The sequence below is a fragment of the Mustela nigripes genome, chromosome 3, assembly GCF_022355385.1.
Source record: "Mustela nigripes isolate SB6536 chromosome 3, MUSNIG.SB6536, whole genome shotgun sequence".
Taxonomy (NCBI): Eukaryota; Metazoa; Chordata; class Mammalia; order Carnivora; family Mustelidae; genus Mustela; species Mustela nigripes.
The window spans coordinates 69691290-69708295 of record NC_081559.1 but is presented as its reverse complement, the minus strand read 5'-3'; the positions used below and the strand labels follow the sequence as shown (position 1 = coordinate 69708295).

General features: G+C 40.3%; 1 protein-coding gene and 1 pseudogene across 5 annotated transcripts in view; both read left to right on the top strand.

Annotated features, from left to right (window-relative positions):
• CHN1 (chimerin 1) overlaps positions 1 to 17006 on the top strand; it is a 211735-nt gene that overhangs the window by 173672 nt on the left and 21057 nt on the right. For all 5 annotated transcript variants that reach the window (XM_059394198.1, XM_059394199.1, XM_059394200.1 and 2 more), the window contains one exon: positions 15092 to 15176. In XM_059394198.1, coding sequence (XP_059250181.1) covers positions 15092 to 15176 — 85 coding nt within the window. The remainder of the gene's footprint in view (positions 1 to 15091; positions 15177 to 17006) is intronic.
• On the top strand, positions 423 to 1459 carry LOC132013005 (small ribosomal subunit protein eS6-like; annotated as a pseudogene).

Here is a 17006-nt window from a genome sequence, read left to right as displayed (position 1 = left end):
GGAGAAAAAGTAACCCCCATGCACTATTGGTGGGAATGTAAATTGGTGCGACTACTTTGGAAAACACTATGGAGTTTTCTCAAAAGATTAACAATGAAACCACCATGCAATACAAATATTTCCACTTCTAGATACTTATGCAAAGAAAATGAAAACACTAATTCAGAAAGACCTATTCATCCCTATGTTGTTGCAGCATTATTTATCATAGTGAAGATATTGGAAGCAACCTAAATATCTATCAAAAGATAAATGGCAAAAGAAGGTGTGGGGTAGGATATGTGTGTGTGTAAAATAGAATATTAGCATAAAAAATGAAATCTTGCTATTTGCTATTGGCAACAACATGGGTGAACCTACAGGGTGTTATGCTAAGTCAGACAGAGAAAACACATACTATAGGATTTCATTATATATGGAATTTAAAATCAAAGCAGCTCTTTTCCCTGGCACCTCAGAGGCAGCAGGCTGCTTTAGGATGAAGCTGAACATTTCTTTCCCAGTTACTGGCTGCCAGAAACTCATCGAAGTAGATGATGAACGCAAACTCCATACCTTTTATGAGAAGCATATGGCCACAGAAATTGACGCAGGCACTCTGGGTGAACAGTAGAAGGATCGCACCATCCTAATCAGAGGTGGCGATGACAAACAAGGAGTCCCCATGAAGCAGGGTGTCTTGATCCATGGCCATGTCCACCTGCTGCTGAGGAAGGGCCATTCCTGCTACAAACGGAGGTGGATTGGAGAAAAGGCTATTCTGTTTGCCGTTGCATTATGAATACCAATCTCAGTGTTCTCAACTCAGTCATTGTTTAAAAAAAAAAAAAAAAAAATGGAGAAGGCTATTCCTGAACTCACCGATTCTACTGTGCCATGTCGCCAGAGGTGCAGAAGAGCCTAAAGAAGGCATCACCTTCTTTAGAGGGACTGGAAAAGTCCCTTTAAAGAAGGTGATGCCCACCAGTATGTTGTGAGAAAGCCCATAAACAAAGAAGCTAAGAAACCTAGAGCCAGAGCACCCACAATCCCATGTCTTGTTACTCCATGTGTTCTGCCACACAAATGTTGGCATATTGCTCCGAGGAAACAGTGTACTAAGAAAGATAAGGAAGAGGCTGCAGAACATTCTCAGCTTTTGGCCAAGAGAATGAAGGAGGCCAAAGAATAACTCCAAGAACAGATTGCCAAGAGACAGAGGCTTTCCTGTCTGAGGCTGTCCTGTCTGAGGCCAGTCAACAGTGAGATCTTCTGGAGTTAACAAATAAGATCAGACATCAAAAAATAAATAAAAATCACATTAAAACAAATGAACAAATGGAACTGAAACAAACGCACAAATACAGAGAACAAGCTGATGATTGCTGTAGGGTAGAGCAGTGGCAGGGATGAACAAAATAAGCAAAGGCAGTTAAGAGGTACAGTCTTCCAGTTGTAAATACATAAGACGTGGGGATGAACTGTGCAACACAGGAAATCTCGCCAGTAGTCTTGCCACAGTAGTGTATAGGGGCAGATGGCAACTAGACAATGTGGCGATCCTGCTGTAATATGCACAAATAGCGAATCACTGTGTTTTTACCTCAAACTGATACAACATTGCGTGTCGGTTACTCTTCAGTTTAAAAATAATTGGCATCTCCAAAATTTATCTCAAAGGAGAAAAGTAGCCTGGCATGTGACTCTCATTACATTAACAAGATAAGGATCTAAACCCATAGGAAGAACATACAATAAGAAGTCCCCTGTACCACAGTTCTTTTCTCTTAATACTCTGTGTGTCCACATAATCATCTACCCTTCAAGGATGAGTTTTTTGCACGTTTGGGACACAGCGGCCTGGTAAAGGCAAGTTTTGTAGTCCCTTGTTACCCTCTCTCCCTTCTCACCTTCCAGATCTAACTAAGGATTGAGTCTTAATTGTATTCTGCTTACTTTGTAATCTAGTAGGATACCTATGTAATAATTTAGATTTCTAATTTTTAAACATTGTTTAATTCACAAATTATACTGTCCTACTTCATCTTCTTTGTGACCTACTATGTCAACATTCCTCAGTGGAAAGTCTTCCTTAGGAGGGAAGTTTACCATGGCTTTAATCAGGTAGTGAAAGCATACGACTGAAGAATATGTACATGTCGTGACACCTTACCCGGTTACTGTCTATGCTGCCAAGTTCCCTGTATCACCACATACTGTCATCATTAGGCAGCTTTCGTTATTCTTTTGTAATAATACATAACACAAAAATATAATTGCCTTCATCAAAGAGCCCACAGGACAGAGAGAAGCAATACATGCATAAGTGGAATATAGGTCTAGGAAAGATTTTTTAAGTGAAGAAAAAACACAAAAAAAATGATTTTTCTTTTTTAAATATTTTATCAAGTACTGCTGGTATCTGAGAAACCGCTACAAATTATTTTTTTAGTAAACACCATACCAATAGTGTTTTTGTTTTTTTCAGGTTTCTTAACCCCTCTTCTTAAATTATCTTAACATTCATCTGGTTACAAAATAGGAAAGCTAGAAAGGAAAGGGGAAATAGCCCAGTGATGTTACGTTTCTAAGGATCATCAACTGCTCATTTAAAAAATATTTGTATATTCTTTGGGGAACAAAAATAGAGCTGGGTGCATTTTTTTAAGTATTATGCAGACATAAAAATTTAAAATATATTTATTTGTAGGCCATGGATGTCTGAGGATGCTTGTCATATTAGGGGATAGCCTTCAGTCTGTTGTGTTAGAAATGACAAGGTTTTGGCTAGTTATGTGAGTGGATTTGTTCAAATCAGGCCTAAAATGTTATGTTCACTCTTTTTTCTAGAACTCCCTTTGTTTGGAGCTCTAGCCTCTTATGTGCCACGGCCAGCTCACTGCTCTTGGCTCTGCCTGATGCGTGTGCACAGTGCACTTGTTCATAATGAGAAGGGCCATTTCTAGGAAGCAGGCAGTTCTGTTTTGACCATTGCTAGTATAGTGCATTACTCCACAGTTGAATGACATTGCTTCGATGTCTTTTTTAAAAACTATTTGGAACCCATGATTGATACTTAACATTTGATGGAACAGTTGAAGACTTTCCATTGCAAATGTTAGAAAGCCCAACTCTTGCTTGCTAAGGCAAAAAGGTAGCTTATGGGCTTACATAGGAAAAGACTGCTGGTGGTTGGTATCCTTTGCCTAAGGGACTTAAAATGGCACCAGAACCCTGTCTTCTAGCTCTTTCTTCATTTTTAGCCTTCCTCTGTTGACAAGATGGCCGGAAGAGGCTCCAGCTCTAAATCTTCTCTGATTCTAGTCAGCTCAAAATGAGACTGAACAAAAAAGTCTGGGCCTGGCAGGCATTTGCCCAATTATCTTATGTGCCCATCTCTGAACCAGTAACTCAGCCCCTAGGCAGGAGAATTGAATGTACTGATTGGCTTGGATCAAGGTCATATACTCTCTCTTGGAGCTGGGGATGGATTGAGAACTGGTGCCCAAAGAGAAGACATTTATTCTGTGTAGCTAAAAAAATAAATGCCCACAACATTAAATGACAAAATGATGTCACTAAATCTAAGATCCTAGTATACAACCTACTGAACACAATAGTGTCAGTGTGACACTTTGCTGCGAGAGACATGTTCATAGAGCGTGATGATATAAGAATCCTGAAGAAGCTGAGCCTCTAGAAGGGACACTGAGAATCACCGATGAAGTTAATTTTGCATGTGTAGAAACTGAAGCCCAAAAATTCCAGGTTCAAGCTCACATGAAAGATCAGTTTAGAAATAAGAATATAATCTGAACCCCTACTTCCAGGCATGGCAGAACAACTATATTTACCTTCCCATCTTAAAACAACCAACAGACCAGGAAAAAACATATAAAACCACACTCAGATATTGAACAGGTAGTATAGTACTATGATACCTGAAAAAAGGAACGCAATAACAGGAGTCTTCTTTTTTTTTTTTTTTTTTAATTTATTTAACAGAGATTACAAGTAGGCAGAGAGGCAGGCAGAGAGAGAGTGGGGAAAGCAGGCTCCTTGCTCAGCAGAGAGCCTGATGTGGGGCTCGATCCCAGGACCCTGGGACCATGATCCGAGCCGAAGGCCAAGGCTTAACCCACTGAGGCACCCCAATAACAGGAGTCTTCAGATTGATTTCATTTCCTGCTTAAGGGCAGTTTTGTGGCCACAATACATAGAGGGAGAATCTAAAGAGAACCCAGTGGTCTAGGTGAGTTAAAGATACAGAGATTGGAGTTTGAGGAGGCAAAGCGGCTAAAATTTGTAGAGCAGTGTTCCTGGGGCAGGGGGGTAGAATTCTGTCGATCTGCATTGGGGTCTCCTTGATTCTTAGAGCAAGTACCTATCTACATATGCACGAAAGGGGCCTCTTAAAACACACATATACACACCACCACCACCCCCACCGCGATGGAAAACATTAGGCTGAAAAATTACTGAAATTCACTCAGGGTTGAGAATAGTTTTGCCCTCCAGAAGGTGTAGAAAAATGTGATAATATATGAGGCATTGTTTTAAAAGTCCTCACAGGGGATTATCTCAGTAGCATGACTAAATTAGCAATAGACTGAAGGTTGCAGTTAGGAAAAAAATTGAAGCCATCTGAAAGAATCCAAGTCAAGGGCACCTGCATGGCTCAGTGGGTTAAGCCTCTGCCTTGGGCTCAGGTCATGGTCTCAGGGTCCTGGGATCGAGCCCCGAATCCGGCTCTCTGCTCAGCAGGGAGCCTGCTTTCCCTTCTCTCTCTGCCTGCTGCTCTGCCTACTTGTGATCTTTCTCTCTCTCTAATTAATAAATAAATAAAATCTTTTAAAAAAAATCCAAGTTGAATCTCTAGAGATTGAAGATACATCTGAAATGGGGGCACCTGTCTGGCTCAGTCAGTGGAGCATGCGACTCTTGATCTCAGGGTTGTGAGTCCCATGGTGGGTGTAGAGATTAAAAATAAAATCTTAAAAAGTAATGAAAAAGTACATTGGATAATATTAATGGCATATTAGGCATCAAAGAAGAAAAGATTTGTGAACCAGAGGACACAACTATAGAAAACATCTGAAATGAAGGACAGAAAGATTTAAAAAAATAAGTAAAAATCAACATAGCATCAGTGTTCAGTGGGGGACAGTATCAAGCAATCTAATTTAAAAGTGTAATTGGAGGGGCGCCCGGGTGGCTCAGTGTGTTGAGCCACTGCCTTCGGCTTGGGTCATGATCTCAGGGTCCTGGGATGGAGTCCCGCATTGGGCTCTCTGCTCAGCGGGGAGCCTGCTTCCCTCTCTCTCTCTCTCTCTCTCTCTCTCTCTGCCTGCCTCTATGCCTACTTGTGATCTCTGTCAAATGAATAAATAAAATCTTAAAAAAAAAAAAAGTGTAATTGGAGTCAGAAGGAGCAATGGTGAGGGGCCAGGGAACAGTACAATTATTTGAAGATCTAATAAAAAAATTTTTAATTTTGATGAAAACCCATAGATCTAATAAGTACAGTAAACTATAAATGGGGGCAAAAATATGAAGAAAACAACACCTTGGTATATCATAATGAAATTGCTAAAAACCAGTACTGAAGAGAAAAATCATAAGAGCAGCCAGAGAGGAGAAAACCAGGTTATGGGAAAGAAAAATTATATTCCTTAAGTGGTACTTTACCTCAGCCTGGAAGGAAGTTGTTCCTCTCCCTTGTGACATCAGAATGTGCAGAGGACATATTTAAGATCTAGAAACTAAACATGCATTCAGCTTCTCTGCAATTTTATTTTCATATTCCAGCTTCAGAAAGTGTTTATAATTTTATGACTTTATAGGATCTTAAATGTGCACACTCATAGTCATAAATTACAAAGTACATTTTTTAAAAGAGAATTGATTTTTACACTACCGTTTTCTTCTTTAATATCTATAAAGTTTCGGGGCACATGGGTGGCTCAGTCAGTCAAAGTGGCTGCCTTTGGCTCAGGTCATGATCCCAAGATCCTGGGATGGAGCCCTGCATCATCAGGCTCTCTGCTCAGCAGGGAGCCTGCTTCCTCCCCTCTCTCTGCCTGCCTCTCTGCCTGCTTGTCATCTCTCTCTGTCAAATAAATAAATAAATAAATAAATAAATAAATAAATAAATAATCTTTTCTAAAAAATTTTAAAAAAATTATATTCACCTAATAACAGAGGTTCAAAATACATAAAGCAACAACTAAAAAGTGAAAGAGACAGATCTACAATTGTAGATGGAGACTTCCACAGTTGTTTCTCAGTGACCGAGCAGACAACTAGAACACTAATAATGAGATGGAAGATTTGAACTATAGTGTCAACCAGTTTGGCCTAATCGATATTTATGGAAGTATTCTACTCAGCAACAGAAGGTGTATACTGTTCAAAATAACACATACCTGAAAAATTTTCCACATGTTTAGAAATTAAACAACTTACTGCTAAATAACTCATGGTTAAAGAAGAAGAGACATTAGAAAATACTTTGAACTGAATTTTAAAAATATGACAGATCAAAATTTGTTTAATACAGCTATGGTGAAATCTTTACCACTAAATGCTTATTTTAGGAAAGAAAGAAAGTCTTAAATCAGTGAGTTAAGCTTCCACCTAAAACTTGAAAAAGACATAATTAAACCAGGTCATGGAAGGACATACTAAAGGTAAGAGCAGCAATCAGTGAAGTAGAGGAAAGTAGAGAAAACCTGAATCTCTTCCACTAGAGCTTTAAAAAGGGTTTTAACTACATAGTTTAATAATTTCTTATGCACTGTAGTCTAACCTTTTTCCTGGCATATTACAGAAATACTTCCATTCTTAATGTCTGTTAACAGTAAACTTCGGATGACATTATTACAACTAAACCAAAGAAACTGAAACCTGTTTATGTGGAAATATATACTAGTACAATATTGGCTTCAGGGAATTGTGGATCGTAAGATAATGTGGGTTGGTCTGGGGGCTCTTTGTCTTGTAGTATTCAGTTTCCTTGTCTGTAATGTATGTGTAGAGATTATGGATTGTACTGTGGTTTTTATTGCACAACCAAGGAGGAGTCATTCACTTTTCTATCATAGCTTCATAATACAACTGTAGGAGACCGACATTTTGAAGTATTGACTATGTTGATTTTTTTACTGCTCATACTTAAATGCAAACTTATTAATCCAAGTAATAAAACTAAACTTTCAAAATGAAGTGTTTTAGGTTATGTATTTGACAGTGTTAAACTTTAACCATGATTCAGTTTAGAGGTAAAGTTCTCATTAAAGCTCCTGTGGCTGGGGTGGAGGTGGGGGGAAATTTGCTTCTGAAGCATAAAAAAGTCTAAACATTACAATCATGGTTTTTCTAATACTTTAAACAATCATATTTTGAAACAGTATTTTTAAATTATGGGTTGTTTTTATTTTTTCCTATTTTTATGTTATTTATTACCCAGTCTATACCTTGTAACTTAATAAGAGTAAGTAAATAAATGGAATCCCTGGAAAACTTGGACAAACTTTGAAACTACTGCCTGATTCCTAGGTTTCAGAATGATGGCTTTGTATCAGGAGCCACTCTGGCAGCTGAGAACAGAATACAGACACAAGAAACTGTGTGGGGCGCCTGGGTCGCTCAGTGGGTTGGGCCCCTGCCTTCAGCTCAGGTCATGATTTCAGGGTCTTGGGATGGAGCCCCACATAGGGCTCTCTGCTCAGAGGGGAGCCTGCTCCACCCCCCAACCCCCTGCTGCCTGGCTCTCTGCCTTCTTGTTATCTGTCAAATGAATAAAAATCTTTTAAAAAAAGAAAAGAAACTCTGTGTGTATTCGAGCGTGAAGATGGTTGTGTGTGATTCTAAGTAAGCTCTCTTGGTCTCCACCACAGTTAACTCAGCTGTAGTTTTAGAGATATTTCTCCCTCACTGAGACAGTGTTCATTTGGGAGGTGGGGTAGGGAGAGGAGAATCATGAAGCAAGCCATAAAGAAACATAAACTCTCTGAAGAAGGCCCGCATAAAATCGAGGGAAATAGACTGTATGAGTGGAACTGGTAAGAAGCCCTTATTTGTCTGGACATGTTCACTTAAGGTGTCATTTTAGATCCCAATCCATAAAAAACCATTTTTATAATCTTTTGTATGTGGAAGGACTGCCTTATTATATTGCCCTAATCATTGCCCTGCTAATTAAGCCCAGTATTACAGGGTGACAGTTACTATCCCAGTATTTTCCTACTGTTATTTTTCATATTCAGGGGGACATCATTTATTAATGGTCAGTCCACTGTATGCCTTGTAGATTTTTATGGCATCTCCCTCAATTTTGTACAGTTTTCTAATTCTTCAAACCTTAGGTCACTCGTTTTCTGTCATTTGTCATCCTCTCCAGAATGGTACTTCTGACCCTGTTAACTATTGTGAGGTTGAGTGTCTGCCTCAGAGAGCCCCTGCGAGCTTTCCCCTGCACAGTCATCCTCTGTAGCAGCGAGCTGGAGAAGCCTTTCTCACCTGGGCCCCCTCACCGTGGTCCCATCCCTCCACGCAGTGCCCCATTCAGCCTGCTGGGGGCACTGCACGGGGCCAATGGGTATGCCCTTCCAGTTCCAGGCACCGTTTCCGTAAGTGTTTGGTGCACTCCTTCCACCTTCCCTGCTGTGGGCGCTGCGTTACACAGCCATTCCGTCAGGACAAGGAGAGAGGAGGCGCAGCTAGCATGAGATCAGTGCTGGGGGCTTAACCGTGCTCAAACCTCACTGTTTGTTAGAGATCTTTCTTCAAGAATTTTGAAGCCACTAGTCATTTTGACTAGATTTAACTAATAATAAGACAAGAAGGTATTGCCTTGATACTAAAGACACTCCTCTATTTTGAGTACCTGTTTCCTACTGCTTTTTGCAAGGAATCCCCACACAGTTTTATATATTTCTTGCTAATGATCATAGCCAACATTATACATTCTCTGCTTATGACTTAATAGTATAAATCAAAATACTTTAACTGAGGTGGCAAAATCTGAGGACCAAAATTCTAAATTTCAAATATTTTGGATCAAAGTTAAGCCATCTTGGTGAGACTAAAATTGATTACATAAAAGAGTATGTTCTGGTTGCCCAAAAGATAAAAATGGGGGGAAAAGGATGAAAAAGACTTTCTTGCCCAGCTGCGTATCTACCTACATTGCTTTCCGTTTTGATTTCAATCATCTGTTCTCTCCCTCCATCACCCAGTACTAAGCTGCAGAGATGACTCACCAGAGCCTCCCAAATGTCAGTCCTCTTACCCCAAAGCAAAATTTCATTTCCCCAAGATTGTGTGTGTGTGTGTGTGTGTGTGTGTGTGTGTGTTTAAGTAGGCCCCTTGCCGGGTATGAAGCCCAACATGGGGCTTGAACTCACAACCCTGAGATCAAGACCTGAGCTGAGATCAAGAGCCAAATGCTTAACCGACCGAGCCATCCAGGCATCCCTCCCCGAATATTTTTCTCGCCTCCGACATAGTTTCCGTTTGCAGCAGGCTTTGCAGGCCAGTGCCTTGGCTTTTGGCATTCATGCTTTTACCAGAGGGAGTGTTACGGCTTGGGAGGGATAATAAAGATAGGCTGAAATTTTTTCTCGTCCCGTTGCATAGATTTCTTGTCCTCTCCTTTTATTACTGACATTCAAACTGAAGATAGGAATGTCAGAAACCTGAAGAAAAGGTGTTCTGGTTTTCTTCCAGAAGCCGGGGTTTGGGGTAGTGTCACAGCAGGCCCAGTGGAGAAGAGCTTCAGTTTCCCTGGGTCAGTGCTTGGGAAACAGCTGACCCACAGGCTGTGCCATGGGGGCCCCTCAGTGGCCCTCACTTCCCTCCGTGTGTTCTCAGACTGGTTCTAACCAGCATCTTCTCTGGGATAGACGTTTGGGATCCGATAATTAACTCAGTCTTTCGTCCCTGGTTCTCAGTGATGTCAGTGATGTTAACATGAAGGGAGTTGTTCACAGCTAAAAAGAAGTCTCAAATGTCATGGTAATAAAGTTGTCTTCTTTCTAGTTATAGAAAAGGACCTTCAAACTAGTTGCAATGCCCTTTGTTCAGGAAGGTATAATTCATGCTGTGTACTTTGTCACTTCCATTTGTCAAGACGTACCAGAGGTTTGGAGGTGGCCTAGAAAAAAACCTGTGGCCAATTTACAAGGTTGCTTTTCTCAGGACCATCCTTGTCCTCCCTGATAATGTTATACACTGAAGCTGAATGCGCTCTTGGATTATCTCACCAAAACACCCTCCCCAAAGGGATTTTTTTTATTTTTTTATTTTTTTGTAAATTGATAAGTGACTTGTTCAAATAACTCTAAGGAAGAAAATAGTGCTGGTCAGTTTCCCATGTTATAAAGCCAACGTACGTCATTAAGGTCACAGAGTAAACAGCCGAAACAGATTGTAAGAAACACTAATTAACGATCAGCAGAAGTCATAGAATAAAATAAGACACCACTTAACACCTTATGCATCTTAAGACCATGGTCCCTACTGTCCATCAGCCTTGACTACAAGAAACACAGACAAGAAACCAGAAGTTTGTGTTTTTCTTGTAAAAGGCCTTCAACAGGAATATAGATGACCTCGGTTCTTGATTTACATCCAGTGTTAGCAAAGTTCTCTGAGATGACCTCATCTGCATCTAAGAATCCGTGAACGGGAAAAGGGACCAGGGGGTAAGGAAGAAGGAGAAAGAGCTGACATGACAGCCCTGGAGCAGAATAAGAAAAAGGAAAACTAAAACACAAACTTTTGAAAACATAAAAAACCTGGAACCATTTAGAATCAAAATCCTATGGAAAAGGTCACTAATGATTGTCCGCTAGCTGTTTCTGTTGTAAAGACATCAATAATTCTGAACCCCGAGCGCTGACCAGCAGCTGATCCCTAAGAAGGCATCTCCTGTGTTCCAGTGCATTCCAGACCAAAGTTGCATTCTGGTACAATGCGAGGCTTCGGGCCGAGTCCCTGGACCCCTTGAGAACCACTCCATGCCTCCTTTCTCCCACATTCTACCCCAGTTCTTTCTTAGTGTCCTCCTAAGCAGAAAAAAATCCCCAAGGCACAACTTTTGACCTTTTAATTATTATATTTTGAATGCCCATTATATTCTGATTTAGTCATTTTTAGGACAGGTAATCAAAAACAACCATCTCTGTTAAACAGAAGGAGATGCATGTGTGCGGGCCCTAGGGCCTCGTGTGCAGGAACAGCACTCCGTTTCCATCGTGCTGGAAGGAGCAGTCTTCCAGCTGTCCTGCTCAAAGTTGTATGATTTGGGCAATTGAGTTTTAAAGATACCTTTCTCTGAATTGGCAAAATATGTGATATAAACATCACCGATTATATAAAACTGCATTTAAAATAAAACATTTAGATAAGGCACTTTAACAAAGTATTTGTTACTTTTTCTTTAATGTGCTTGACATTTATTGTATGATGTTAGTGTCATCCAGGAAAGAAACTTGCTTTCAAGTCCAGCAGCCCTTCTCCGAATTTCTGGCCACTTCCAGTCCGCATCCCCCATTTCAGCCAACTGAACTTCCATCTAATGCAGAGACTCTGGACAGGGAACTCCCTTAACCTTCCAGACTCCAGGCCCCGTGACTGCGGCACAGCCATCCTCTCCCCCCTCCTTCCTTTTTCCCAACTCAGGGAATGGGGGAAGAATTCTCTTATTCAAAGCTAATCCCTCTGTCCTGGATCCTATCTCCACTTGCCACCTTCAGGAACTCTACTGCAGGAGTTTCTCCTCTTTCCCAGTAGTTTTCAGTCTACCATTGCCCACCCTCCTCCCTTCCAAACCTGTTCCCCTTCCGTTCCCCCTGTTGATGCCCTCTTCCCCTCTCCTGTGCCTCTGATTCTGTTGGTTACCAAGGCCTGCTCATTCTGCCTCCTACATAACTCCTTTACCCCTTCCTCCGCCACCGCTGCCTGAGTTCAGCCCACACCATCTGTTACCTGGACTCCTGCCAGACATAGCCTCCTACCTAATTTGTCTTCTGCCAGCCTTTCCTGCCTGTGTCACTCACCTGGAAAATCCTCAGTGACCCTGCTTTGTTCACTGGGCAAAATTAATCTGTAGGCATGGAAAAGAGACACGCTGTCTCTCTTGATTCTTGCCATGTGGTCTTCCCCACCTCTGTCCATGCTGAACGTCCTTATGATTCTCTAAACCACCCATTGTTTGGCTCAAGCCATATACCTTTGATTTCCTTAGAACAGTCAAGGAATTTTCCTAATGCACCCCCTCCAACACACATACCCCAGTCGTGCCCTACAGGTCACTCAGTTGACCCACCTCTTGGGGTGCATCTTAAGCCTGTAGAGTGCTCATCCCCCCCCCCCCCCTCCAAGCCTTCCGTGTACTCTGTGGGGACTTTCTCTTGAGCATTTTCACACTGTATTTAATGGGAGAAACCTACGGTGAATTCCTTGAGCCAGGATCCTTTTTATCTTTGTGTGTCATTACTTTCAAAATGTTCATGAATGAATAAAAATGACTACTGAATGAAGTCTCTGTTTTGATGACATCTAGGGGAATGAAAAAGACAAAAAGGCTACAATGTTCCATTTTTACAGACAGAGTCCACTGTCATAAGCCATAGTGGTCACAAAACAAAATTTAAGAAATATGCATTCTAGAGATAATGATTCAAAAGGGAATCCAGTTAAATCCAGTTAAACAAGTAGACATTTAGTAAGCTTCCCGTGCTTCAGTCTCCTTTCTAGAACCGTTTCCTGGAGAGCTGTACAACTTTGTATAACGCCCCCTTCCGAGAGGTGTTAACAAAGAGAAAACAGCAGCAGCCCCACACGGCTCAGGATGCCTTTATAAAACACCATCCAAGAGGGAAACGTATACATTACAATTTCCTAGAGATTACTTTCTGATCTCGCATGGGATCCTTCAGTCAGAGCGCCAGCCTGCTCGGACCATTCAAACCCTTCCTTTGTCATATTTTGTCGTACTTGTCATATGAAGAGACGTCCCAAGAATTCCCAGACGCCGCACTCACTACTGCTGTTTTGAAGGTGGGGGAAGGGATTTGGTTCTGTCATAACCTCCCAGTACTCAGTGCTGTTTGCCACGAGCCCAGTTTTAAGGTATTTCACATCATCTACTCTGTTTTTGCTCTCCCAGATGTGACTTTAAGATCCTTTATCATGAGATAACTGGCAGGTACAAGACAGACTTACTTCCTCTGTGCTTCTAGTCTATTTCTGTTGACCTCACCAAGTCAAGTGATACTGGAGTGTCCAACATCTTGCAACATCTAAGCCAGTGGGTATCCCAGAAACTCTCCCTGAAACTAACGCCATGCTTCTTTCTATAGCTATTTCATGATTATGTAACTTTTTGAAATACAAGTCAGTACTGTCTCACTCATTCTGCTCAAAGCAAAGCAAGGCTTCCTACTTTATCCAGTTTTACTCATTCCGGGGAACACAGACCAACAAAAAAGACATCACAGACTATCTGAATGTTGATCTTGGGCTCTGCTTTAGAAACTCTAGGAAATGCTTTCTGCTACAGGCACTGAGCATCAGTAACAATCCGGAAGCAACTGTGTCTGCATTCCTGATGCTTTTCCATAAAAGACACAGAAGAGATTATGGCCTTCTTTTCCAAAATCAACACATTTTGTACTCAAGCTCACTTGGCAGTGACCAGAGTCACAAGCACATACCTACTTGGAAGGAACCAACACCAGGTTATCCATGACAGCCTTACCCAGCCAGTGTTAGTATTCTGACATACCTTTTCTCATTGATCTGAATAATGTGCTTTTTTTTTTCTCCATTTTAACATCTTTGGAATTGGGATTTCTCTTATAATCAGTGGTTTGTCATAATTTACCTGGTTTGGTTTTTCTAAATGGAATATATGCCCTGTGTTCAATGTAAGTCTTGTGTTCAATACCATCTTAAGTTTGAAAGAATAAGTTATATTAAAAATCATCTACCTGTTTGATACATACAAAGAACAGTAGCAAAAATGACCATCTTAGCAGTGGATTTCATTATTTGTATTATCTGTTCTGACAGATACTTATGTTGGAATACAAATCGTCACATTTTATGATTTTCACTATCTTTATATGACTGTTTTCTGCAGGAGAACATCATACATATAAGAAATTTTCTCAGGTAAATGTACTTTGATACACAGATCAGTGACTTCCTGGTTTCCTCTCCCTTTTTTTTTTTTTCCTGGGTGGATTTTCAGCTAATATCTGCTCGGAATTTTTTTTCCTCAGAAATCTCAAAGTGTAAGGAGAATATTCCGATTTTTTTTCTTTTATTTTTTAATATTGGGGTTTGAATTCCTTGCCTCTCTTTTCTACCAATACTTTTTCATCTGAGTTAAGCTAGAATGGCTTCTCTCTCCTATACAAAACATTTAGGTATCTTAGCATTTGAATCCTTTCTTTGGAGATTCCTTTCTTAGGGATAAAGGAATCAAATGCATTTAAATGTTTTTGAGGCTGAAATAATTCATGCATAATTACTACACTCAAGTAGGGTTTCTGATTAATTTTCCTTTCATAAAAATGAATATATTTTAGAAACTCTCTTCTGCAGTTTCTAAAATATATTCATTCCCTTAACTAATGTAAGTATCAAATGGTTTTGAACAGAAATTGGCCATTTTTGCTGCTTCAGTTGTGACTAGCCACTAAGTATCACCTTCACCATCTGTGGTCACAGAAGGTAGGTCATCTGACAAAATCCTGACAGGACCCAGACATACCCTGCATTGCTCCTCTCCTTTGTGTAACTCAGAGATGAGGCTTACGGCTGGAGGGAACCAGCTGGAGAACCACTGTAGAAATTGTTTTGCAAAGTGAATCACAGAATAATGGTTTGATGTATCACCATTTCTAAAACAAAGAGCAAATTGAGCTCTGAAAGAAATTTTAACTGCTTGTGGGTTCCACTCAGCTAAAGTTTCCCTAAATGCAGCCACATCACACCTCTTCGTTACTATGGTTTGTATTTCCGCACTTTGACAGAAAACCATCTCTTCGTCTGTGTGTTTTCCCCTCTGGCCACTCTGTCACTCACTGCTCTTTTTCAGGTCCATACGTTCAGAGGGCCACACTGGTGTGAATACTGTGCCAACTTCATGTGGGGTCTCATTGCTCAGGGAGTAAAATGTGCAGGTAAGAGCCCTTCCCTTTTTGCTTTATTGAGTTATGAAGTTAGAAGGAATAAGTTATAAGGATATTTGCTATTATGCACATATAGTGGGCTGGATTCAGGTTTGCTCTTAACACACAGGCAGTAGTCTAGATTTGCAGAAACTCAGTTTATCCGCCCTTAACCTTCTGTACTTAGGGGGCAGCAGACTAGGGATCCAGTATTAGTCCATTAAAAAGAGAGAAGTTGGCCTGTTCAGAAAGTCTGATAAAAGGAGATAAAAGTAAGGCAGTTATATTTAACTCTTGCCTTTGATGTTACAGTAACTAAATTTATAAAAATGATTTTTTTAAGCAGTGTACAGGGACCTATGATTGTTGCCTTGGAAACTGAATTTTAAAGATAACTTGTTAAGCTGGATTGTCCTTACTACATTTTTTTGCAAAATCAAACTGAAGTTTAAAAATCTGTGAATTTATCTTCAAAGATGGTTACCAAATTCTGAAAAACCACTTAGTCAGTAATATTTTGTTTGTGACATTTTGAAATCTTGAATATGCCGAATCCTTTCTATAAAATATGACCACAGTAGTTTTAGATATACATTTTGAAGAAACTTTGAAGTTTTACTCATAAAGAAATAAGCAACTCTGGGATACATTGAAATGCCTTATGAAAATAAGTTATTCACATCATGTGAAATTCCTTTGTATAAAACAACTATACCAAGAATTGACCATTTATTCAAACTACTCTAAATTCTGACATAGGCTTAGAAATAATGGTTTAAATTATAGAGTTTGGTCATAGACATTTCTTTCTGCTATTTAAATTTTTAAAGTAAAAAATACATTCTTACATCTCTTTTAGCATGAAGCTTAGCACTTAAAACTGTATACTAAAAGTATTTCAAAATGGTAACTGTAATAATTCTATCAAGTTTATCACTAAAAAAAAACCCATCTTTCTTTAGTGGCATGATCTTGTAAAAATTTTAATTCCAGTAGAAGTAGCATACACATGCTATATTAGTTTCAGGTGTACAATACAGTGATTCAGCAGTTCTGCACCTTCCAATGTGCTCATCACAGTAAGTGTACTAGGAGCCTCCTACTCTGCCATCTTCCCCGGAAGTCTCCTACAGCATGATTTTTTTTCTTAAGATTTTATTGACTTTTGGGAGGGGAGGGCAGGTAGAGGGAGAGAGAATCTCAAGTAGACTCTTCACCCACCAAGTGCAGAGCCTGATGCAGGGCTCCATCTTAGGACCCTGCGGCCATGACCTGAGCTGAAATCAAGAGTCAGACACTCAACTGTCTGCACCACCAACAACCCCCCCAACTCTGTGGCATGATTTTTAGTGGAATATTTTTATTGCCCATTATGTGCAGAAATCTCTGGGGTCTGATTTTTCTTACTTCTAAACTGCATTTTTTTTTAATAGCAAGGTAAAATATGCAATGCACATTAATTTTCCAAGCCCTTCTTTCAGTTATTATTCCCGTAGCGTCAGTAAGGCATGGTAAGGTTCCAGGCATACATCATTAGACAAATCCATTCAAGGACCTCCCTGTCACACACAGGGATAAAAATTCCCCTCGTGTTGACTTTGAACCACACAGAGGTATCTCATAGAGAGCTTCGGCTCAGATCCAGTCTGACTCGTCCATCATCCTAGAGGGATGACAACCCCAGTTGCAAGTCTCTGCCCAGAGAATAAATGAGGATAATCTTGTCAGCCTTCGACTGGTGGTTACCAGTCAGGATGAGATTAGACAGGCTGTGGGTAAGCCTTTGAACTGGAGGGGAACACATTGGAACCTCCAGTGATGTTAAAACCATCTACAGTGTGG